This window comes from Zeus faber, assembly GCF_960531495.2.
Source record: "Zeus faber genome assembly, chromosome: 10".
In the NCBI taxonomy this organism is placed as follows: Eukaryota; Metazoa; Chordata; class Actinopteri; order Zeiformes; family Zeidae; genus Zeus; species Zeus faber.
The window spans coordinates 15,910,991-15,937,859 of NC_137199.1; the positions used below are offsets into that span (position 1 = coordinate 15,910,991).

At 43.9% G+C, this 26,869-nt stretch overlaps 4 protein-coding genes across 4 annotated transcripts in view; all 4 read right to left on the reverse strand.

Moving 5' to 3' along the window:
• Window positions 1-26,869, reverse strand: part of LOC307236153 (protocadherin alpha-C2-like) — a gene marked incomplete at its 5' end in the record, with an annotated part of 66,388 nt that overhangs the window by 28,723 nt on the left and 10,796 nt on the right. The window lies entirely within an intron of this gene.
• LOC307235534 (protocadherin alpha-2-like) lies at window positions 1,075-12,577 on the reverse strand (the record flags this gene model as incomplete). The annotated part of the gene is made up of 7 exons (XM_080007658.1): window positions 1,075-1,155; window positions 3,105-3,896; window positions 4,152-4,268; window positions 4,584-5,294; window positions 6,859-8,283; window positions 11,532-12,404; window positions 12,527-12,577. 7 exons carry the CDS (start codon window positions 12,575-12,577, stop codon window positions 1,075-1,077), a joined length of 4,050 nt encoding a protein of 1,349 aa, XP_079863784.1.
• On the reverse strand, window positions 13,862-19,823 carry LOC307235535 (protocadherin alpha-4-like; the record flags this gene model as incomplete). The annotated part of the gene is made up of 2 exons (XM_080007659.1): window positions 13,862-15,733; window positions 19,290-19,823. The coding sequence occupies 2 exons, from the start codon at window positions 19,821-19,823 to the stop codon at window positions 13,862-13,864; spliced, it is 2,406 nt and encodes an 801-aa protein (XP_079863785.1).
• On the reverse strand, window positions 20,467-26,847 carry LOC307235536 (protocadherin alpha-2-like; the record flags this gene model as incomplete). Its single annotated transcript, XM_080007660.1, has 5 exons — window positions 20,467-20,478; window positions 20,729-21,535; window positions 22,472-22,668; window positions 22,771-23,023; window positions 24,472-26,847. The coding sequence occupies 5 exons, from the start codon at window positions 26,845-26,847 to the stop codon at window positions 20,467-20,469; spliced, it is 3,645 nt and encodes a 1,214-aa protein (XP_079863786.1).

Genomic DNA, 26,869 nt, shown 5'->3' on the forward strand with positions numbered 1-26,869 from the left:
GAAGTAGACATATGGTGTGTGTGTGTGTGTGTGTGTGTGTGTGTGTGTGTGTGTGTGTGTGTGTGTGTGCGCGCGCATGTGTGTGTGTGTGTGTGTGTGTGTGTGTGTGTGTGTGTGTGTGTGTGTGTGTGTGCGCGCGTGCGTGCGTGTGTGAGCGAGCGAGAGAGATAGCGGTGGAGACAGAAAATGAGGGGCGATGTTCTGAGAGTGCGTTTGTCATCTCTTTCTGAATTACCATGTATATAATTGTAGCTAAAAGCTACAACAAAAAGAGCCAAACATTTACAATGAGGACTGTATTTCTCTATCGTTGGAACACAAACAAAATGTCTCACAATGTCAAGCGGTCATTACCCCATGCTTTCGTTGTGTTTTACCACCGCGGAGTTGAAGCCATCTGGGTGTGCGCTCTTCTAAAATGACGTATATGTCCCTTCATGAATCCAATCCTGTTAGTCTGAGAGCACTTAGTATGCTGCCTCCACTAGGATAATGTACTTAGAGAATCAATTATTGAATGCATTTTGCAGCACTGCAGCCAGCAGAGTTAAAAGGCTTTTATTTGATACACATTGTCACAGTGTAATATATTGTATATTGCTATAACAACGATCTTGGAAGCGTATACTGTAATAGTATTTAATGAGCACCTTTCTCTTAATGCAGACACACGCACGCACAAAAATCACTGTGACCAGACGGCTCGTTGCCTTACACCCCTGGCTTTTGTCCCGCCTGGCCGGTTTAGCTGTGATTGACAGCGGGACTTGCTGGTGCTGCCGGCCCCGCCCAGCCGCAGAGCAGGGCAGGAGAGGCGGATCGAGCTGAGCTGAAGCCTCGGTGCTGAGAGCTTCCTGCTGCTGCTGCAGCGCATAGCGGAAAATTACCGGCCCCTCCCCCCCTTCTCCTTCACTTCCACGTTCGCAGAAAGCTGCAGCATACACAGCGCGCACACTGAACCACGCACAGAAACAGCGTGGGGCATTGTTTCAGGAAACGACGCAGCACTGGCAGCTTACAGTCTAAAGGAGTGTAAATATGGCTTCGGTTGTACTCTAAACACCTACAGCTCGGCTAAGATGACGCGCCGAGCACGTTGCCGTCTTTAAAGCACCCGCTGACCCACTTACGCGTCGCCAGCCATACACAGAGCCACTTGGAACACGGAAACAGCGATTAAGACATTTGCCATGAAAGCAGCCAAACGCAGGGTTTGGGCAGATCGCGCCGCGCATGTGTTTGCTGGGCCACTCCCTGAAATGAGGTCATGGTGTCGCCGGTGACGGGCATTCAGAGCATCACAGCTTTATAGATACAGCTCTGCAGACTGATATAACATTTCAACATTGCAAAGAAATACATTTCCAGTAAAAAATAGATATAATATTATATCTGATATTAGCAAATGTAGTCAATGTGTCCAAAAACCGAAGGCTTGAGCGTCCTTCAAGCTGCTTTGAGTGGCAAAGCCCCGACTCATATTATACATGGTTATGAAATTGATGGACTCGTGTATACACCTTGCTCGGGCAGAGAGCAGCCATGTCTAGAGAGACCGGAGCTAATTCCCCGTTACTCCTCTCAGCTGCTCCCCCTCTGCAGGGAGAGAACGGCGGCTGAGGGGGAGGGGAGGGAGGTCTGGCAGCACGGAAAAGGGAGAGGAAAGGCATAAGAGAGAGCTTGGGATGGCGAGTGGAAATATGGAGGTTCCAATGTGCGCGCGCGCGCGCGCACACACACACACACACACACACACACACACACACACACACACACACACACACACACACACACACACACACACACACACACACACACACACACACACACACACACACACACGAGGGCAGAACTAAAGGAAAGGCATGAGCGAGCGCTTGAGATGGCGAGGGGAAAATGTAGGATCCAAAGTGCTCTAAGAATGTGAATATATTCATGGAAGAATAATATAAACATTAGCAAACATTGCTAATAACAAATCTGGCTATCACCTCCAAAGGGGCATCTTTTTTCCATATATGGACAGATTAATTTAAATACGGTCACAATACTCTTGTTATTCAGGCTTAGGCAACTATGCAATATTTTATATCGAATTAATTACACACACACATACACACGAGGGCAGAACTAAAGGAAAGGCATGAGCGAGCGCTTGAGATGGCGAGGGGAAAATGTATGATCCAAAGTGCTCGAAGAATGTGAATATATTCATGGAGAATAATATAAACATTGATACATTGCTAATAACAAATCCGGCTATCACTTCAAAAGGGCCAACTTTTTTCCATATATGGACAGATTAATTTAAATACGGTCACAATACTCTTGTTATTCAGGCTTAGGCATCTATGCAATGTTTTATATAGAATTAATCACACACACACACACACACACACACACACACACACACACACACACACACACACACACACACACACACACACACACACACACACACACACACACACACACACACACACACACACACACACACACACGGGCAGAAATATAAGGCCAAAAAAAACACACAAATTTAAATTATTTGTGAGGATATGAAAACATGTTAGAGTCACAAATGAAAAGCATCAAACATAAACCTCAAACTGGGGTGAAAAGGAAACCTTCCGTGGTCTTATCCCTATTAACAATTAAAACATGAATCGAAACATATCTTCCAGTATTACAAACTACGTCATAGAGACGGAATCGACAACGACAAAACCTTGGGAATATCGTTTGAACAAACTACTTCAACTGCCCTGCATCCGATCAGCACCGTGGACAGCGACGGTGTCTCACAGAAACCACAAGAGATCTCACTGAGGACATAAGCAGCAGAACTAACGGCTCACCCTCCTATATAGTAATCTTCACAAACCATGCATCAACGGAGATGACCATAACTGTTATCCAAGAAACGCAAGAAACAAAGCCCCCCCCCCATAAAAAAAGAAGAAAAACAAGCAGAATTTGGGTCAGTTGCACTTTATCTGTGGAAAAAGACTCCCGAATAAAATAAAGGCAACGTAAAAGACAGTGTTCTGTAAAAGAAAAAAAAAAACACCTGTTAATCTGTAGATGTATAGAGTGGAACGACATACCTTCTCATGATTTGGTAAAGTTTGAGTTCTGCTAAAAGTGTCGTCCCCGTTAATACTGATCAGCTCTCCATCCACAGGTGGATATGGTGCGGGGAAAACCACTACGTCACTCTTCAGTGTGTCTGAGCTGAAACACACGTCATACTGCTGAGTAGATTTGGAGTAAGACCAGCTCCCGTCAGGGTGGGTGGTGATCATTGGGGCGCTGTACCTGCTGAAACTGCTGTCTGTCCTGTGGCATCTGACAGCTATTAAACTGATGAGGCTCAGTAGGAAGATCACTGATACTGACGCAATGGCGATCAGCAGATACAGGTTTAAATCAGAGAAGCTCTCCTCCTTCACGGGCACATGTCTGAACTGAGTCTGGATGTCAGCTGTGTTTTCAACCACAACTACATCAATAGACACAGTAGCTGTCAGGGAGGGTTCTCCGTTATCAGAAACCAAGACCACCAACGGGTGAGTTTTCAGGTCATTGTCACTCATTCTCCTCTTAGTCCTGATTTCTCCAGTGCTGGTTCCGATTCGGAAAAGATTTGTTCCTTTGGGCTCAGATATGTGATAAGAAAGCAAAGCGTTGTATCCAGAGTCAGCGTCCACAGCCCTGATTTTAGCCACAAAATATCCTGCTTCAGCAGAGTAGGGAATGTTCTCACTGTTAACGGAGCCGTGTTCAGAATAAGGTGCTAGAATCCCCGGACTGTTGTCATTCTCATCCAGGATAAAAACATTCACAGTCACGTTGCTGCTCAGTGGAGGAACTCCCGAGTCTGTGGCCTGGATTTTAAACTGGAAAGATTTTACCTCTTCATAGTTGAAGGTTTGAAGGGCAACTAATTCACCTGTCTCTGGGTTGATATGTAACATTGAAGCTGGAACACGGGCTTTTTTACCACCATCCACGAGGGAAAATGTTAGTTTTGCGTTTTCATCAACATCAGGGTCAGCTGCTTTAATTGTATATATTACAGCTCCGACTGGACCGTTTTCCTTGACAAAAATATTGACCACACGGTCAGAAAAATGCGGTGCATTGTCATTTACATCAGAAACATGCACGACAATAAGGCTGGTGGCGGAAAGGGGCGGGGTGCCCTCATCCGTGGCAATTATTCTCACATCATATTTAGAAGCCTTTTCTCTGTCTAGATCTCCATCTACCTGTAACGTGTAATGATTTTTATACGTGTTTTTAATCACGAATGGCACGGTGTCAATCAATTTAACTTGAACAGCGCCATTTCTGCCCGCGTCGTCATCCTTCACCGTTAAAAGTCCAACCATTGTCTCTCTGGGCGCATCTTCTCTGACCGCGTTTACTAAAGACGTGATGGATATTTCTGGCGGATTATCGTTCACATCAGTTATTTCCACCAGTACTTTACAATGTGATGCTCTCGGGATTTGGCCTTTGTCCTTCGCTTGCACCCGCAATTCAACCGCGTTGTTTTTTTCATGATCTAGTTCACCGTTTACCGTTATCTCTCCCGTGGTCGGATTGATCACAAACACATCCACGGTCTCGTCATTATCGTGGTTGATGAAGGAATATAAAATTTCCCCATTGAGACCGTCGTCCAAATCCTCCGCACGGACGGACATCACGTTCGCGCCGAGCGGTGTGTTTTCGGACACCCGGGCTTTATAGAGGGGTTTGTCGAAGATTGGAACGTTGTCGTTCACATCTTGCACATTGACGACGATCTGCAACGTCCCGGACCGAGGAGGTTTTCCTCCGTCCGCAGCGGTCAACGTTAGTTCCATCACAGTCTGTTTCTCTCGGTCCAAAGCTTTCTGCAGCACCAACTCCGCAGACACACTCGGTTCTCCGCTGTTTTGCACATCCAGAGAAAAATGATCGTTTTGGCTCAGTTTGTAGCTCTCCACCGAGCGACTGCCGACGTCTGCATCGTAAGCATTTGGGAGCGTAAATCTTTCCCCGGGAGAAGCTGATTCATAGATGTTTAATGTTAATCCTGGTATACGAAATGACGGCGCGTTGTCGTTAACATCCAAAATATTCACTTCAATGCGATACAGATTAAGGGGCGAGTTCACAATGGCCTCTAGTTCTAGGTTACACTTCAAATTACGGGAACAGAGCTCCTCTCGGTCCATTCGCTCTTTAACCAAAAGAACTCCGGTCTTCACATTCACATCGAAGTACCTCTTATTCGGTCCAGAAATCTGAAAGCCCCGAGGTGCCAATTCCTGAATGTCTAGATGCAAATCCTTCGCCAAAGGACCCACGGTGGTACCTGGGTCTGATTCTTCCGACACGGAATAGACAATGTGCGTTGCCGCGATATTCCATATGGGCAATAAAAAGAGAAAACAATAAATCAAAGGCCTGAAAATATTCCCTTGATCTGGCATCCTGGTGATATCCCGACTTCCAAATATTTCAGCAAGAGTTTATACGCGACATTGCTGCGTAAAACGTATCCAAACCAGAATGCTCCGCCATACAGTGAGCGCAGTCCCAGTGGCTGCGACGGACAAAGCAACTGCCTCCCTCTCTGGCGTGAAAGGGGAGGGGCCTCAATATCTAACCAGTGGTTCCACCATGTAAACTGAGAGCGGCATCGTGTGGGAATAAAGACAAAAGAAGTAGTGAGACGAAAGAAAATCGTTGCTGGACTAGTTTGGAGGAACACAAAATAAAACAAAAAACAAGCTGAAAAGCCATTTCCTCAATTAAAGCCTGAAAAACAAGTCTCTTCAGCCAAAGGATGGAAAAAGAGGCCTCAGTATCAGGTCAGTGCCACACAAAGTGCCGCCAAGCACCCCCACCGAGTTCAGAACCATGGACAGAGACACACTCACTGACCAACAACACCAAATTATTTAAATGATAGATTGCATATTATTATGATCTGCGATGACATTTTTAAGGACCATCTCTGTACTGCCTCGAAGTGGAAATTAAATAGGCGGACATCCTGTTTCATGGGAAAGATGTTTACCAATTGAACACCGCAAAGTCTCTCCTTGCAGGCGAACGTAAAGAATGACTGCGTTTTTCACATTCCTCGCTGGATAATAGTGGGGAAGACACCATTATATGCAAACATATATCTTTCTATGCTTTTTTTTAACATTTTAACTTAAAATGACACAATATGCATGATTAATTTACCAACACAGAGTGGTATAGCTAAATCAACCAATAGCACTTTGTTATCCATTGGGCGGTCAAGCCCACACTGTCTCTTAGCTCAAGATTTATCCCCAGTCCATGGAAACATTTATCCGACTCTGAAATGTGTAATGTCAATCTTTTACTGCGGTTTTATTTATTCTGTCTTTATTTATTCATTCTTTAGCATTTTTGCCTGGTTTGGCAGCCTTTAGTCTGACCAAAAAACATACACAGAAACCAACAGAAAAAACACGCACAACACACAAGTCAGAATATTTTCTTTACATGACCATTCAGTCTTTCCATTAAGCACCCACTCCACAGGAAGTTTGAGCTCTTGACATAAGACCGGCGGTATAGGATGCCCAAGAAAAAACGAAGCATGCCAGAGTATATTTCGTTTCAGTAACTACACCCAGACTGAATTACTTGACTCAGCAACAAGGTGGTGTGTCCTAGAAAACACTGGGAACGTGTACATAACATGTTGGATTGGATGAAGAAGAATGGTGAATGTTGTTTTCAAATTAACCAAACCCTTCAGAAAAAAAGTGTTCAACAGCAAGATATTAGTGGCCAATGCGGTAAAGGATTAGTCTTCATTCTTACCTTCTCTGTGGTGGGTAATGTCTGCGTCCTGCTAAAAGTGTCTCCTCCATTAATACTGATCAACTCTGCATCTACAGGGGGATACGGTGCGGGAAAAACCACTACGTCACTCTTCAGTGTGTCTGAGCTGAAACACACGTCATACTGCTGAGTAGATTTGGAGTAAGACCAGCTCCCATCAGGGTGGGTGGTGATCATTGGGGCGCTGTACCTATTGAAACTGCTGTCTGTCCTGTGGCATCTGACAGCTATTAAACTGATGAGGCTCAGTAGTAGGATCACTGATACTGATGCAATGGCGATCAGCAGATACAGGTTTAAATCAGAGAAACTCTCCTCCTTCACAGGAACATTTCTGAACTGAGTCTGGATGTCAACTGTGTTTTCCACCACGACTACATCAATAGACACAGTAGCTGTCAGGGAGGGTTCTCCGTTATCAGACACCAACACCAGCAATGGGTGAGTCTTCAGGTCATTGTCACTCATTCTCCTCTTAGTCCTGATTTCTCCAGTGCTGGTTCCGATTCGGAAAAGATTTGTTCCTTTGGGCTCAGAGATGTGATAAGAAAGCAAAGCGTTGTATCCAGAGTCAGCGTCCACAGCCCTGATTTTAGCCACAAAATATCCTGCTTCAGCAGAGTAGGGAATGTTCTCACTGTTAACGGAGCCGTGTTCAGAATAAGGTGCTAGAATCCCCGGACTGTTGTCATTCTCATCCAGGATAAAAACATTCACAGTCACGTTGCTGCTCAGTGGAGGAACTCCAGAGTCTGTGGCCTGGACTTTAAACTGGAAAGTTTTACACTCTTCAAAGTTAAACGATTGCAGACTCACAATATCTCCAGACACCGTGTTGATATTTACAACAGATGAAACTGGAACAGTTTTTGGAACTCCATCCAACAGCATGTAGCTTACTTTTGCATTGTCATCTATGTCGGGGTCCACTGCACTGATGGTGTAGATAGTAGCTCCAAATGGACTATTCTCTCTCACATAAATACTAATTTCACGCTCTGGGAAACGGGGCGAGTTGTCATTTACGTCAGAGATGCGAACAACAATAATATTCATGCTGGAGAGAGGAGGAGTCCCTTCATCACTTGCTGTTATGGTGACATTATACTCAGAATCTTTTTCTCTATCCAGAGGACCGTCGACTATTAAGGAATAATAGCTTTTATAGTTCAAATGCAGCTTAAAGGGCACCGATCCTGATATCTTGCATTTAGTGAGGCCATTATTGCCTCCATCGTTATCGTTCACAGTCACCAAGGCGACCACCGTTCCCAACTCCGCATCCTCTTTAACCGGAGTCATAAGTGACGTCACAGCAATTTGCGGAATATTATCATTCATGTCGATTACTTCTACCAGAACTTTGCCGTGTGCGCTACGAGAAGGCGAGCCTTTGTCTCTGGCCTGTATGCGGATATCATATGCAGCGTTCTCCTCAAAATCCAGGTCTCCCTTCACTGTGATTTCCCCGGTATGCGGGTTCAAATAGAACAATGCTTCTGGGTTGAAATCTCCCCTTTCTATGAATGAGTACTCCACCTCACCGTTTACTCCCTCGTCTAAATCGGTGGCCGTTATTGTTAAAATTGATGTGTGGGGTGGAGCGTTTTCAGGGACCCGGGCCTTGTACAACGCCTGGCCGAACAGCGGGTTGTTGTCATTTACGTCAATGACGTTCACGACGATCTGCAAAGTCCCTGAACGAGGAGGACTGCCCCCATCCAAAGCAGTCAAAGTGAGGCGGACAGTGGACTGTTTCTCTCTGTCTAAAGCTTTCTGCAAAACCAGCTCAGCAGACGCACCCTGCCCTCCACCGCCGCTCTGCAAATCCAGTGAAAAATAGTCATTTGGGCTGATTTTGTAGCTTTTAACAGAGTTACTACCTGTATCCGGATCATTCGCTATCGGAAGAAGATACCGTTCACCGGTGAAGGACAATTCAGAAATATTTAACGTCTTCACTTTTTCACGAAATGCTGGCGCGTTGTCATTGACATCAATAATTTGGATTTCTATGCGATGCAGCTGCACCGGGTGGCTTAAGATGGCCTCTATATTCAACGAACACTTTAAGGTGTTTGCACACAGCTCTTCTCTGTCAATCCTGTTGATAACGTTAAGAGCACCGGTTTTCAAATCCACTTCAAAATATTTTTTTGGGGTCCCCGATGCTATCCGCGTTCCTCTGTTTTCCAGTTCTTGGATTTTGATGTTTAAATCCTTTGCGAGGTTCCCGACGGTCGTGCCTTTGTCCACCTCCTCCGCTACGGAGTAGGAAAGCTGAGCTGCCGCCGAGTCGCACACAGCGAGGAAAGCGATCGTTAGTATCCAGAACGACACGTCTTGCCCCCGAACTCCCATCGCTGCCACAACAAGACTGACGAAATGGCCATTTCCAATCATGACAAATTTGGGATAATTCCGATAGCACACGCAGTCCTATCTTCCTCGCCTCATTGTCCGTCCTCCTCCACACAAAGCGCGCACGGACTACTGACTTCCTGCAAACTGGGGATGGGATTAAACAGCGTTCACAAATATCGGTGGTCACTGGCGACACCAAGTGTCAGTTTAATGATTACATACAAAGAAGAGCACTCCAAAAATGTTTTTGGGGAAAATATAATGGCGTACAGTATAGGCTTAGGCCGTATCAATTTGCATAGCGAGCAAAAAAGATAAAAATCCAAAAGTCTATGATAAAACATGTCAGTCACATTTATTGATATTAGACAAATTACCCTGACTGTGCAATTCCCCGAAATCCAAAATTACACAACCAAGGCCAAAAAGTAAGAAGTCCAATGGTAAAACAAGCTAAATTCACAGTTCAAAACCCAGCCAAGTCTTTTCAGTACTCTGACAACTATTGCAATTGACAATGACGTATCTGACCACAACAGAAAATGCTCATGATGATAAAAACATAAACAAAACAATAAATTGTCAGTGTGGACATGAGTCAAATACACAGATGGAATGGATGACAAATACAATAAAAAAAGAGAAAAGACAGAGGCAATTGAAAGTTGAAGAGACGGTACACACAGTTGAAAAGCTTTAGTTGCTTCAGTACTGAGAAAATATATTTAATGCCACAGCGGGCACTAAGCAACTACATATAAAACAATGGACATTCAATGTGCTGAAATGATGTGACCTGCTATAAAATCTTGATGAGGATCTATAAAATGTATAGTATATTTTCAGGTGGCAAAATACCTTACCTTGTCTTTGTTAGGTAAAGTCTGAGTTCTGCTAAAAGTGTCTCCCCCATTAATACTGATCAACTCTCCATCTACAGGTGGATATGGTGCGGGGAAAACCACTACGTCACTCTTCAGTGTGTCTGAGCTGAAACACACGTCATACTGCTGAGTAGATTTGGAGTAAGACCAGCTCCCGTCAGGGTGGGTGGTGATCATCGGGGCGCTGTACCTGCTGAAACTGCTGTCTGTCCTGTGGCATCTGACAGCTATTAAACTGATGAGGCTCAGTAGGAAGATCACTGATACTGACGCAATGGCGATCAGCAGGTACAGGTTTAAATCAGAGAAGCTCTCCTCCTTCACGGGCACATGTCTGAACTGAGTCTGGATGTCAGCTGTGTTTTCAACCACAACTACATCAATAGACACAGTAGCTGTCAGGGAGGGTTCTCCGTTATCAGAAACAAACACCACCAACGGGTGAGTTTTCAGGTCATTGTCACTCATTCTCCTCTTAGTCCTGACTTCTCCAGTGCTGGTTCCGATTCGGAAAAGATTTGTTCCTTTGGGCTCAGAGATGTGATAAGAAAGCAAAGCGTTGTATCCAGAGTCCGCGTCCACAGCCCTGATTTTAGCCACAAAATATCCTGCTTCAGCAGAGTAGGGAATGTTCTCACTGTTAACGGAGCCGTGTTCAGAATAAGGTGCTAGAATCCCTGGACTGTTGTCATTCTCATCCAGGATAAAAACATTGACAGTCACGTTGCTGCTCAGTGGAGGAACTCCAGAGTCTGTGGCCTGGACTTTAAACTGTAAAGTTTGTAACTCCTCATAGTTGAAAGCATGAAGGATCCCAACATCTCCGGTTTCTGCGTTAATGTTAAATGCTGACGACATCGGAATATGTCGTGAATAATTTTCTAGTAACGTATAGGCCAATTTTGCATTCGCATCTAAATCAGGGTCGTATGCATTTATCGTGTAGATCACTGTCCCCACCGCACTGTTCTCTTTGACATAAACATTGATCACTGGTTCCGTAAAACGAGGTGCGTTGTCATTCACGTCAGAAACCTGGATGCTGATAACAATGGTGCTGGAAAGGGGCGGGGTACCTTCGTCCACAGCCGCAACGGTGACATTGTAAAGAGAAGTATTCTCTCTATCTAACGGTGCGTTTATAACCAAAGAATAATCGTTTTTGTAATTCGACTTTAACTTAAACGGAACTGATCCAAACAACTTACAGTTTGCCATGCCATTCGCCCCCCCGTCGTTATCGCTCACTGTTAACAAGGCGACTATTGTCCCCAATTCCGTATCTTCCCTGACAGGGCTTATCAGTGACGTCACCGTTATTGCTGGAGCGTTATCGTTGACGTCATTTATCTCAATCAGTAGCTTGGCGTGCGCGCTCCGGGGCGGGTGGCCTTGGTCCGTTGCCTGGACCCGGACTTCGTAAGCAGGCGTCTCCTCAAAATCTAAACTGCCCGTGACCGTTATTTCTCCAGTTTCCGAGCCGATAGCGAATATATCCGACGGGTCAGTGTAGCCGCGTTTGATGAAGGAATACACCAGCTTGCTGTTCGGTCCTTCGTCTTTATCCGTCGCATTCAGCTTTATTACCACCGTGCCTGGAGGAGCGTTTTCAGTGACAAGCACTTTATACAGAGATTTGCTGAAAGTCGGTGAATTGTCATTGGCATCAATTACATTTACAGTTATGAGCACAGTCCCTGATCGAGGAGGCTTTCCTCCGTCTATGGCGGTCAGAATAACATTGATAACCGGCTGTTTTTCTCGATCTAGAGCTTTTTGCAGCACTAACTCTGCAGACGGAGCCTGTTCTCCACCGCTCTGCACGTCGAGGGAGAAGTGCTCGCCGCTGCTCAGCTTGTAGCTCTTTATGGAATTGCTCCCTATGTCTGCATCGACTGCTATCGGAAGGAGATATCTCTCTCCTGGCGACAGTGATTCTGAAATGTTAATATAATGAGACTTTTCCACGAAAGTGGGTGAATTGTCATTCGTGTCTAAAACATTAACTTCAATGCGATGCGCAGTCACTGGATTGCTCAACACGGCCTGTATTTTGAGAGCGCACTTCACGGCGTTGGGACAGAGCTCCTCTCTGTCGATCCTCTGGTCAACAAAGAGGTTTCCAGTCCGCAAGTCCGCGTTAAAATATTTCGTACTGTACCCCGACACAATGCGGAGATCCCTCGCCTGGAGTTGCTGTACGTTGAGATTTAAATCCTTGGCCAGGTTCCCCACCACGGTGCCTTTGTTCACCTCCTCCACGACGGAGTAAGAAATCTGAGAGTCACAGCAGCCACACAAACAAAGCAATACGAAGAAATGCGTCCACGCATATTCCATTTGTTCCCGAACACGCATCGTGGTTTGAGCAGGAGAACCGAATCACAGCAACCGTTTACATCCAAGTGAGAGTTGAATCCGTCATCCGCGTGATTTGTCCACCGACACATCCAGCCGTACTTCCACAGTGCAATTCGAACGCTTCCCCCGTCGGAGACAAATGATGAAGGGAGGCTGGGTCTTCCCTTTCCGGGAGGGAGGCGATCTGGACTTGTGTTAAAAATATATATGTACGGTCTACAGCGACACCGTGCGTTTTTTTGTAGGCTCTGTCTGAATAATGTTAAATACGTATGAAATCCTGAACTGTGTATTACATTTTAATGCTTTCATTTAAGGTTCATTGCATTCAATTTTACAGCTGACACGTCTTAACGACCAGTAACCAAATTAGGGATCAGCATGTATCGTTAAAACAAGCACATCCAGCAACTGAATGGCATTAAGTTGTGGTATCTGAAATAAAAAGGCTACATTGAACGGCACTTGTTTAAATGGTCACTGTATAGTAACATCTTCTTTACATATTTAAAAACGAGTAGTATTTAAATGAATACAATCATGAATAATTGGCTATATAACAAAAATATTAAGCAATATCATCGTCTGACATATTACAAAGAGACAACTAAAATTAAATATGTATAATTTCTGAAAAATAAATGATGAATGATTTCATTGTCGTTGGAAAGAGAAGAAAAGCCCTGAAAGTACACATTTCAAGAAATAAATGGAATATTCCATGAGCTTTGAAATCAGGCTTGACTAATATTTGTATTACTTGTGTAGCCCTCCCACCAAATTGCTCTATAAAGATTAAGGTCCTTTCTCTACTTGCCTGGGAGGACAACAAACCCGTAACTCTCAGTAAGGTGACTTCGAGGCCCCGGGAAACTTTACTTATTTACGCGAGCACATCTCCCATGCACCATTATTTATTAAAACGTCACACACACACACACACACACACACACACACACACACACACACACACACACACACATACACACAAATGTACACACACATATATAATATATTTAAACCAATTAAATATATTCATGGGCACTACCATGGTTTAAAAAAATGCTGTAACACGATAACACCTTAAGATTTTCGAATGTTTACTCCCACGCATATCTATATATTTCCATGAATTTGGATATGGTAGAAAACTGTCACGAGAAAACTCAAAACAAAAACATGCAAACGTCACACCAAGCAGGAACCAAGACGAGTTCTCAACCCATAGTTCTGCACCTGAGGTAAAAACAATATCCACATCGCCTCTCTAAAAAGCATGTACTTTTATTTAAAACTCAATTTCCATTTAGGCCTGCTCAAAACGAACAGGCCTCAGTGAACCAAAATGTGTGTATTATGAACATACATATATTTCAAATCTCATGAACTGAAACACATACCTTCTCTGTGTTGGGTAAAGTCTGAGTCCTGCTAAAAGTGTCTCCTCCATTGATACTGATCAGTTCTCCATCTACAGGTGGATATGGTGCGGGGAAAACCACTACGTCACTCTTCAGTGTGTCTGAGCTGAAACACACGTCATACTGCTGAGTAGATTTGGAGTAAGACCAGCTCCCGTCAGGGTGGGTCGTGATCATTGGGGCGCTGTACCTGCTGAAACTGCTGTCTGTCCTGTGGCATCTGACAGCTATTAAACTGATGAGGCTCAGTAGGAAGATCACTGATACAGACGCAATGGCGATCAGCAGATACAGGTTTAAATCAGAGAAGCTCTCCTCCTTCACGGGCACATGTCTGAACTGAGTCTGGATGTCAGCTGTGTTTTCAACCACAACGACATCGATAGACACAGTAGCTGTCAGGGAGGGTTCTCCGTTATCAGAAATCAACACCAGCAACGGGTGAGATTTCAGATCATTGTCACTCATTCTCCTCTTAGTCCTGACTTCTCCAGTGCTGGTTCCGATTCGGAAAAGATTTGTTCCTTTGGGCTCAGAGATGTGATAAGAAAGCAAAGCGTTGTATCCAGAGTCAGCGTCCACAGCCCTGATTTTAGCCACAAAATATCCTGCTTCAGCAGAGTAGGGAATGTTCTCACTGTTCACGGAGCCGTGTTCAGAATAAGGTGCTAGAATCGCCGGACTGTTGTCATTCTCATCCAGGATAAAAACATTCACAGTCACGTTGCTGCTCAGTGGAGGAACTCCAGAGTCTGTGGCCTGGACTTTAAACTGTAATGTTTTTAACGCCTCAAAGTCAAAAGACTGAAGGCTGACTATGTCACCGGTTTCCGAGTTGATGCTTACAATTGATGTTAATGGGGTGTCTCTTTGATACCCACCCAATAACGTATACGTTGTTTTTGCATTTTCATTTGTATCCGCGTCAAACGCAGTTACAGTGTAAACGAGACTGCCTATCGGGCTGTTCTCCTTCACATAAACATCAAACCGAGGTTCTCTGAAACGAGGAGGGTTGTCGTTGACGTCAGAAACGCGCACGACGACAATGCTCGTGCTCGAGAGAGGCGGCGTTCCGTCGTCCACCGCTGCGACGGTGATGTTGTACTGAGAGGTGACTTCTCTGTCGAGCGACCCCCCGACCAATATAGAATAGTCATTTTTGTAATTCAACTGCAGCTTGAACGGCACTGACCCGAGGATCTTACAATCCGTCCGCCCATTCTTTCCACCGTCTCTGTCGAGCACGTTCACTAACGCGACAACCGTGCCCACGTCCGCGTCCTCCTTTAACGGGCTGTTCATCGGTGTGATTGATATTTCGGGGGCATTATCGTTTACGTCGACCACTTCCACCAACACTTTGGAGTAGCCGCTGCGTGGAGACGTGCCTTGGTCCGTGGCCTGCACACGGATTTCATACGCCGCGCTTTTCTCGTGGTCCAAGCCGTTTTTTACCGTCACTTCGCCGCTTTGTGCGTTAATGTCGAATTTATCAAAATAATCCGCATTCCCACGCTTCATGAATGCGTATACAAGTTCACCATTTAACCCTTCGTCTAAATCCGTGGCATCCAGCTTTAGAATAGTTGCACCGAGCGGCACGTTTTCGTTAACGCGCACCTTATACAGAGTTTTACTGAACGCAGGCACGTTATCATTAGCGTCTATTACATTGACTGTGATCTGCAGAGTCCCCGTTTTGACGGGTTTTCCTCCATCCACAGCGGTCAGAGTCAATGTGATCACCGGCTCTTTCTCTCGGTCTAATGCTTTTTTAAGCATCAACTCGGAAGAGACACTCTGCTCCCCGCTGCCCTGCACGTCCAGGGAGAAATATGCGTTCTGATTCAGTTTGTAGCTGTGCACCGCGTTGCTGCCGACGTCTGGGTCGACCGCGGATGGGAGAGGATACCGCTCTCCCACTGAGGAGGACTCAGAGATGTTAAATACGTGATTTTGTTCGAGAAACACGGGTGCGTTGTCATTTATATCCCGCACATTGATCTCTATTCGGTAAAGATTCGTCGGGTCGCTCAGCACAGCCTGTATCTTTAAGGTGCACTTCGCCTCGTCGGGGCAAAGCGTCTCTCTGTCTATTCTCTCGCTGACAGACAAAACGCCCGTTTTCACATTTGCAACGAAATATTCCTTACTGTAGCCAGACACAAGCCGGAGACCCCTCGACTGCAGTTCCTGTGTATTAAAGTTTAAGTCCTTGGCGAGATTTCCCACAACCGTCCCTTTGTCCAATTCTTCGGACACGCTATAGGACAGCTGAGCGGTAGCCCACTTGGGCAGACAAAGCACTTGGACGAGCACGAACAAAACGCTCCCTCTGTCATGGGCACGGCCCATTTCTGTCCACGAAATGGATAGGAAATCCAAACGTATAGCTAAAAAAAAGGTCTAATAATCCATCTTGTCCGTGACAATGCCCGGTCCCTTTCACCAAATGATCTAGAAACGGATTGCTTGAAGATGCATATGAGGCTGTGACGTTATTATTCCTCGTTTCAAAAGGAGGGGCTTCGGGATTGCCTAGGCCTCATGCGACATCTTGTGTTTGTTTCACATGCCTGCACAAAACCCACCTGAAAAAGCCTTATATATCATATCCAGTAAAATCAACACCGTGGATAGTGGGATTCAAGCTCAAAATTCACCTGAGTTTAAGTTAAGGTGGTTAAAAATAAATAAATGAATAAACAAATATATATATATATATATATATATATATATATATATATATATATATATATGGCTAATGAGATTGCAATTGTTTTACCTCCGAGGTTATACTTCCATATTTTCCACTTCCCAAAGTATAACTGTTATATTATACTGCCCCTTTATATATATATATATATATATATAAAACATTAGAATTAATGTTCAATTATACTGTTTATATGTTCTCAAATAAACTGTATATATATATATATATATATATATACATATATAATTTATTAAAATGTCTGTTGTTTGGCCAGGTCTCTTTTGCAAAAGGTATTTTAAATCTCAATTAGAAATGGTCAAAAAAATACTAAAATATAACGTTAGAATCGAAATAATTCGAATCACAAAAAAACAAATAAAAATAATACAATGATTTTTTTTTGGTCACGCGTCACTAAAGCTAAAGAAAAGTCATAGTGAACAAAATCAGTTTTCTTAAGTGTTCAAATAACAACACACAACACAACATCGCTGCAGCTGCTTTCCAAAATGCGATTTGGCAGCAAACATTACGGCTGTCATAGCTCCAAAAACAACCACAACAAAAAAAACAATCACAATTAGAACCTTGAGAAACCCCCAAAAATCCTTACTTTGCATATTTTCTGAGTAGTATTAACAAACATTAGAAAATATCTTAAAACTTTGCAAATACCATTATTTTCTAAGTACTCGAATAAAATGTACCTTTCAGCACCGTGGACAGAGCACATCTTTTCGTTGGTGGCAATGCGTTGCTTCAAAACCAACAAGGACCGTTTTTACAACTCTAAACTACTTAAGATGACGATGTTCTTACCTTATCTTTGTTAGGTAAAGTCTGAGTCCTGTTTAAAGTGTCTCCTCCATTAATACTGATTAACTCTCCATCTACAGGTGGATATGGTGCGGGGAAAACCACTACGTCACTCTTCAGTGTGTCTGAGCTGAAACACACGTCATACTGCTGAGTAGATTTGGAGTAAGACCAGCTCCCGTCAGGGTGGGTGGTGATCATCGGGGCGCTGTACCTGCTGAAACTGCTGTCTGTCCTGTGGCATCTGACAGCTATTAAACTGATGAGGCTCAGTAGGAAGATCACTGATACTGACGCAATGGCGATCAGCAGATACAGGTTTAAATCAGAGAAGCTCTCCTCCTTCACGGGCACATGTCTGAACTGAGTCTGGATGTCAGCTGTGTTTTCCACCACAACTACATCGATAGACACAGTAGCTGTCAGGGAGGGTTCTCCGTTATCAGACACCAACACCAGCAACGGGTGAGTCTTCAGGTCGTTGTCACTCATTCTCCTCTTAGTCCTGATTTCTCCAGTGCTGGTTCCGATTCGGAAAAGATTTGTTCCTTTGGGCTCAGAGATGTGATAAGAAAGCAAAGCGTTGTATCCAGAGTCAGCGTCCACAGCCCTGATTTTAGCCACAAAATATCCTGCTTCAGCAGAGTAGGGAATGTTCTCACTGTTAACGGAGCCGTGTTCAGAATAAGGTGCTAGAATCCCCGGACTGTTGTCATTCTCATCCAGGATAAAAACATTCACGGTCACGTTGCTGCTCAGTGGAGGAACTCCAGAGTCTGTGGCCTGGACTTTAAACTGGAAGGTTTTCAACTCTTCATAGTTGAACGACTGCAAAGTCATAATATCTCCAGTTTCCGAATTAATGCTCAAAACAGAGGATGCCGGGAAAACTTTCACGGAACTCTCCATTAACGAATACGACACCTTTGCATTTCCATCAATGTCGGCATCATCTGCAGATATTCTTTTCACGATTTCCCCAATCGGAAGGTTCTCCTCCACGTAAACACTCACGTTGGCCACGGGGAAACGGGGAGCGTTGTCGTTCACGTCGGAAACGTGCACGGCGTAAACGCTGGTGCTGGACAGCGGCGGCGCTCCCCCATCGGCGGCAACGATGGTGACGTCATACTGGGAAGCGCTCTCTCGGTCAAGACTCTCACCCACGACCAATGAATAGTAGCTCTTGTAATTTAACTTCAGCGTGAAAGGCACCGACGAGTCTGCGAGTTTACAGTTCGTAACACCATTTTCCCCACCGTCCTTGTCGGTGACGGTGACTAACGCGACCACCGTCCCGATCTCGGCATCTTCCTTGACTAAACTCGAGAGTGACGTCAGGGAGATTTCCGGAGCATTGTCGTTCACATCAACGACATCAATTAACACTTTTGAGTAGCCACTGCGGGGGGAGTGGCCCGTGTCCGTGGCTTGCACACGCAATTCATATGCGGTGTTTTCCTCGTAATCCAAATTTTCCCTAATAACAATGTCACCAGTTTGGGTATTAACTACGAATTTCTTAGTAGAATGAATATTTCCCTGTTTCGTAAAAGAAAATCGAATCTCCGCATTAAGTCCTTCGTCTAAATCGCTCGCAATCAGTTTTAGTACTGTTGTACCTAAGGGTGTATTTTCGTTAACACGGACCATGTAAAGGGACTGGCTAAAAGCCGGTATGTTATCATTTGCATCTATTACGTTCACAATAATCTCTAACGTGCAGGACCTGGCAGGCTTTCCTCCGTCCGCAGCCGTCAGGGTTAGTTTGATGACAGGCTGTTTCTCCCGGTCTAAGGCTTTCTGCAGGACCAACTCAGCAGACACACTGTTCTCTCCATGCACATCCAGGGAAAAATGCTCGTTAGGACTGATCTTGTAGCTCTTCACCGAGTTACCGCCGGTATCTGCATCGTAAGCCGTCGGAAGGGGGTATCGCTCCCCGGCGGATGAAGATTCAGAGATGTTGAACACAGTAGTTGGCTCGGGGAAAGACGGGGAATTGTCATTTATATCGCCGACGTTGATTTCGACGCGATGCAAAGACACGGGGTGACTCAACAGGGCTTCCACGTTGAGGGAACATTTCAGTAAATTGGGACAAAGCTCCTCTCTGTCGAGTCTGTCGTTAACGAACAGGGCCCCCGTTCTTAAATTCACGTCGAAATACGTCTTACTGTACGCCGACACGATCCGCAGGTCCCGATCCCGTAGCTCCTGCGTTTTAATGTTTAGATCCTTTGCCAGATTTCCGACCACGGCGCCTTTGTCCACCTCTTCGGAAACAGAATAGGCTATTTGAGACGTGCACCTTTCAGAAAGACAAAGAAGAACGGCGCATACGATCCAGTCGAGTTCTGCGTTCTGTCGACGACCCATCGCGGTGTTCGGGAAAGCAAATCGAAACGACCAGACTTCATTCGCAGGCCGACACACGCAATCCCTGGGAACAATAATCCATTTGCGCCGATGTACGGATGTGCCGACGACAGCCCGTCGCGCTGGATCCACCTCGAGACAAAGCACTCGGACTGTGACGCCGCGGCTCTACGTAAATGAAGGTGGAGTTTTGGGAGCAACACGTGAATAAATAAAGGCAAGCCCTCCAATGGGTGGTCTCCAGTGACACCTCGTGTTTAAGTGAAGGACTAGTTTGGATAATAGTGGAAAAAAAGGGTTCGAAATATGGTGGATGGGCCACTTTGGATGCAGGGGGAAAACACTAAGAAAGTCTTTCTTAATTCCGTCACACTCAAAATCAAGCACAACGCAACTTTTGCTTGTTATTTTTCACTATATCTGACATGTTATCTAATCAACCAATCAGAAGACGGTCAGCAAACCCCTTACTAAATTTGAGGACAAAGAAAGGAGATGTGTATATTATATAAAATCTTTGATTTATGAGCCACTAAGCAACTTTCGTTAACAACCTTAAATTAGGTATAAATAACACCACACCACGAGTAATGATATTGTAAAACCCACACTTGAACAAAGTGATGGAAAAATTATATCTTGCTCAGTTTATGGCCTATATAACACACGGTTAAAGCGGAAAACGAATTCAAAGAGGTTAGAAACACAGAAAGCAGGATCGAATCTCAAATTCCAAACACTGGGTAGAAGGAAAACAACCTGATGACATGATGATTATTTAATTTGCTACTGTTCATCTGAGGAAAATAAGAACATTATTTGATGTAGTTTATGCATTAATTTTAACCTTTTAAAACAGTCTTGACATTGAAATAGTTGTAAAGTGGGTCATTTTGTTTTCTTACCTTTTCTGAATTGGGTAAAGTCTGAGTCCTGCTAAAAGTGTCTCCTCCATTAATACTGATCAGCTCTCCATCCACAGGTGGATATGGTGCGGGGAAAACCACTACATCACTCTTCAGTGTGTCTGAGCTGAAACACACGTCATACTGCTGAGTAGATTTGGAGTAAGACCAGCTCCCGTCAGGGTGGGTGGTGATCATTGGGGCGCTGTACCTGCTGAAACTGCTGTCTGTCCTGTGGCATCTGACAGCTATTAAACTGATGAGGCTCAGTAGGAAGATCACTGATACTGACGCAATGGCGATCAGCAGATACAGGTTTAAATCAGAGAAGCTCTCCTCCTTCACGGGCACATGTCTGAACTGAGTCTGGATGTCAGCTGTGTTTTCCACCACAACTACATCAATAGACACAGTAGCTGTCAGGGAGGGTTCTCCGTTATCAGACACCAATACCACCAACGGGTGAGTTTTCAGGTCATTGTCACTCATTCTCCTCTTAGTCCTGATTTCTCCAGTGCTGGTTCCGATTCGGAAAAGATTTGTTCCTTTGGGCTCAGAGATGTGATAAGAAAGCAAAGCGTTGTATCCAGAGTCAGCGTCCACAGCCCTGATTTTAGCCACAAAATATCCTGCTTCAGCAGAGTAGGGAATGTTCTCACTGTTAACGGAGCCGTGTTCAGAATAAGGTGCTAGAATCCCCGGACTGTTGTCATTCTCATCCAGGATAAAAACATTCACAGTCACGTTGCTGCTCAGTGGAGGAACTCCAGAGTCTGTGGCCTGAACTTTAAAACTAAACGTTTTAATCTGTTCAAAATTAAACGATTGCAGAGTGACTAAATCTCCTGTCTCTGAGTTAATACTTATAGCTGACAATATTGGAATATTTTGCGGGGAACTATTTAACAAAGAATAGGTTACTTTTGCATTTTCATCTGAATCTGGGTCGAATGCACTTACTGTATAAATAACTTCTACATCACTATTCTCCTTCACATAAACATTTATTATGGAATCTGGGAAGTGCGGGGCGTTGTCATTGACATCAGAAATATAAACCATCAATAAACTGGTGCTGGAGAGAGGAGGACTCCCTTCATCAATGGCAGATATTGTGACGTTATATTGAGAAGCTTTCTCCCTGTCTAGGAGTCCATCAACCACCAAAGAATAATCATTCTTATAGTTTGATTCGAGTTTAAATGGGACATCGCCACCAAGTTTACACTTATTGACCCCGTTCATTCCACTATCTTTATCGCTTACAGTTACCAAAGCTACAACTGTTCCCTTTTCTGCATTTTCTTTCACTGGGTTCCTCAGTGAAGTCAGAGATATTTCAGGAACATTGTCGTTGACGTCAATGACTTCTATCAATAATTTAACATAAGCACTACGAGGAGAAGCGCCTTGGTCTTTGACCTGAACTCGTATTTCATATGCAGGAATCTTTTCATGATCCAATGTGCCCTTCACTCTAATTTCTCCTGTGTTTGAATTCATGGCGAAAATATCTGCAGGGTCTTGGTGACCACGTTTGAGAAAAGAATAGACAAGTTTACTGTTGAGACCCTCGTCTAAATCTGACGCGTTTAGTTGAATCACCATTGTTCCAAACGGAGCATTTTCATCTACACTTGCCTTATACAATGATTTACTGAATGTAGGTGTGTTATCATTAACATCCATCACATTAACAATGACCTGCATTGTTCCGGATTTTAGTGGTTTTCCTCCATCTACAGCAGTTAAAGTGACTGTTATTAGCGACTGTTTCTCTCGATCCAAAGCTTTCTGCAACACCAGCTCTGCAGACACACTCTGTTCTTCACCACTTTGCACATCGAGGGTGAAATGTTCATTTTGGCTCAGCTTGTAGCTCTTAACAGAGTTGCTGCCTGTGTCTGTATCCACTGCTATTGGAAGTAAATATCGTTCTCCTGGTGACACAGATTCAGAAATGTTCAAATGGACTGAGTTTTCACTGAAAGTAGGTGCATTATCGTTTATATCTAAAATATTAATCTCAATGCGGTGTATACTGACTGGATTGCTTAACAAAGCCTGTATTTGCAGCGAGCATTTCACTAACCCGTCGCACAGTTCCTCTCGGTCTATTCTGTCGGCCACAAAAAGGTGTCCGGTCTTCACATCCACGTCAAAGTATTTATTCTTGTAAGAGGAAACAATCCGCAGCTGTCTGGTCTCTAGCTCATTCACATTGAGCTTCAAATCCTTGGCGAGATGTCCGACTGTCGTTCCTTTGTTCACCTCCTCCGAAATGGAGTAAGAAATCTGAGCCGCAGAACAGCAACAGAGACAGAGCAGCGAGACGATTCGCATCCAACCATAATCCTTCTGTGCGGTGAACCCCATCACTGTCTAAATGCAATATGTAGATGCAGACATTTACTCCAGGTGGATGATGTTAGATCCGCAAAATACCGATTTCTACGAGCTGCGTCTCCTCTCGGCACAGCGCGGTCCGAGTGTTCGTCTTATCTGCTGCCTTGTGACGCCTTCCAATCATTATGCAGCAAGGAGGCGTCAGTTGCTACTGTGGTCTCTGGCGCCACCACATGTTCAAAGCTAAATCCCAACAATCGGAGGAGAAATAGAAACTCGCCAACCAAAACCACCTACAGGCACATCCATTAAAAACGCTCTAGATATTCAGAAAGCAAAGTAATATGTACCTTACTTGACTGGATAATGTTAATGTAAACATTCAGAAAAGTATGATGAAAACACCAAGAACCACTGGCACCGTTGTCATGTTGCTGCCTAAACCCCTAATTAGATAAAATGTGTGTGTGTGTGTATGTGTATGTGTATGTGTATGTGTGTGTGTGTGTGTGTGTGTGTGTGTATGTATATATATATAAGCACTCTTTATCAATTGCATTGCCAGCAAACTATTCCTTTGCAAAGCTGCAGACCAATTTAAGAAAGAATAAAGTTTACACTGTTTACACTTACTTACTCAAGAAACAATGACAAGGCGTTACTAATATCCGAGAAAAATATTACTCTGTGAATTGGAATGAGAAAAATAAGTTTAAACTTTTACCAAATAAACGCTGATTGATGAGTTTGGTGCTTAAAGCGAAAACTTTGTTTGAATCGGGTTTGGTTTCAGGACCATGGACAGAAGCATCCCAGTAAGAAATGAAGCAAATAACTAATTTCCCAACAGCTGCGCTGTTCATGCCACAAATGAACTCAAAATATTAAGGAAAGCAAATTAACAAAACAGTCGATTGTTGAGTGCAAGAAAGCTGTATCTCAATATTGATGGTCTAATACATGAGATGGTTTGAAATGGAAAAAAAACAAGTTCCAGAATAGTCAACTAAATTAAACTACGAGTAAGAGCAAGATGAGGATATGTTTTTCACTGAAATGCAACCAACCATTTCATGGTCGTGTATGAGAATGATAGGCTCCCATTTTGATTCCAAGTTTGAATGTCAATAATGGATAACAATTGTGATGAATAAAACCTGTTTGTTCATAACAAAGGAAAAACATTGGTTAAAGCCAAAGTCAGAAGGTAAAGACTGAACATAAGTTGAACATGTAATTGATATGAACGATATAAATACTTGGATGATCGGATGAAACCGCTGAAGTAGCACATTTGTTTTCAAATATTTTTCTATATTCTGGAAGTGATTTACAATCTCACAAAAAGTTAAAGAAAACAGAAATAAGATTATGATTTGTGTTTTACATTCCCTTACCTTTTCTGTGTTGGGTAAAGTCTGAGTTCTGCTAAAAGTGTCTCCTCCATTGATACTGATCAGTTCTCCATCTACAGGTGGATATGGTGCGGGGAAAACCACTACGTCACTCTTCAGTGTGTCTGAGCTGAAACACACGTCATACTGCTGAGTAGATTTGGAGTAAGACCAGCTCCCGTCAGGGTGGGTGGTGATCATTGGGGCGCTGTACCTGCTGAAACTGCTGTCTGTCCTGTGGCATCTGACAGCTATTAAACTGATGAGGCTCAGTAGGAAGATCACTGATACTGACGCAATGGCGATCAGCAGATACAGGTTTAAATCAGAGAAGCTCTCCTCCTTCACAGGCACATGTCTGAACGGAGTTTGGATGTCAGCTGTGTTTTCCACCACAACTACATCAATAGACACAGTAGCTGTCAGGGAGGGTTCTCCGTTATCAGACACCAACACCAGCAATGGGTGAGTCTTCAGGTCATTGTCACTCATTCTCCTCTTAGTCCTGATTTCTCCGGTGCTGGTTCCGATTCGGAAAAGATTTGTTCCTTTGGGCTCAGAGATGTGATAAGAAAGCAAAGCATTGTATCCAGAGTCAGCGTCCACAGCCCTGATTTTAGCCACAAAATATCCTGCTTCAGCAGAGTAGGGAATGTTTTCACTGTTAACGGAGCCGTGTTCAGAATAAGGTGCTAGAATCCCCGGACTGTTGTCATTCTCATCCAGGATAAAAACATTCACAGTCACGTTGCTGCTCAGTGGAGGAACTCCCGAGTCTGTGGCCTGGACTTTAAAACTAAACGTTTTGAGCTCTTCAAAATTAAACGATTGCAGAGTGACTAAATCTCCAGTCTCTGAGTTAATACTTATAGCTGACAATATCGGAATATTTTGTGGAGAAGTATTTAACAAAGAATAGGTTACTTTTGCATTTTCATCTGAATCTGGGTCCAACGCGCTTACAGTATGAATAATTTCAACATCTCTATTCTCCTTCACATAAGCATTTATTACGGAATCTGGGAAGTGCGGGGCGTTGTCATTGACATCAGAAATATAAACCATCAATAAACTGGTGCTGGAGAGAGGAGGACTCCCTTCATCAATGGCAGTTATTGTGACGTTATATTGAGAAGCTTTCTCCCTGTCTAGGAGTCCATCAACCACCAAAGAATAATCATTCTTATAGTTTGATTCAAGCTTGAATGGGACATTGCCACCAAGTTTACACTTATTGACCCCATTCATTCCACTATCTTTATCGCTTACAGTTACCAAAGCTATAACTGTTCCCTTTTCTGCATTTTCATTGACTGGATTCCTCAACGATGTCACAGATATTTTAGGAGCATTGTCGTTAACATCTATTACTTCTATCAATAGTTTACTATGGGTGCTACGAGGAAAAGAGCCTTGGTCTTTGACCTGAACTCGTATTTCATATGCAGGAATCTTCTCATGATCCAATACGCCCTTCACTCTAATTTCTCCTGTATATGAATTTATGTCAAAAATATCTGAGGGATCTATGTTACCACGTTTTATAAAAGAATAAACAAGTTTACTGTTGAGACCCTCGTCTAAATCTGAAGCGTTTAGTTGCATCACCATTGTTCCAAATGCAGCATTTTCATCGACACTTGCCTTATACAATGATTTACTAAATGTAGGAGTGTTGTCATTAGCATCCATGACATTAACAATGACCTGCATTGTTCCGGATTTTGCTGGTTTTCCTCCGTCTACAGCAGTTAAAGTGAGTGTTATAAGCGACTGTTTCTCTCGATCCAAAGCTTTCTGCAACACCAGCTCTGCAGACACACTCTGTTCTTCACCACTTTGCACATCGAGGGTGAAATGTTCATTTTGGCTCAGCTTGTAGCTCTTAACAGAGTTGCTGCCTGTGTCTGTATCCACTGCTATTGGAATTAAATATTGTTCTCCTGGTGAGACCGATTCAGAAATGTTCATGGAGACTGATTTTTCACTGAAAGTAGGTGCATTATCGTTTATATCTAAAATACTAATCTCAATGCGGTGTATTTTAACTGGATTGCTTAACAAAGCCTGTATTTGCAGCGAGCATTTCACTAACCCGTCGCACAGTTCCTCTCGGTCTATTCTGTCGGCAACAACAAGGTGTCCGGTCTTCACATCCACGTCAAAGTATTTATTCTTGTAAGAGGAAACAATCCGCAGCTGCCTGGTCTCTAGCTCATTCACATTGAGCTTCAAATCCTTGGCGAGATGTCCGACTGTCGTTCCTTTGTTCACCTCCTCCGAAATGGAGTAAGAAATCTGAGCCGCAGAACAGCAACAGAGACAGAGCAGCGAGACGATTCGCATCCAACCATAATCCTTCTGTGCGGTGAACCCCATCACTGTCTAAATGTAATATCTA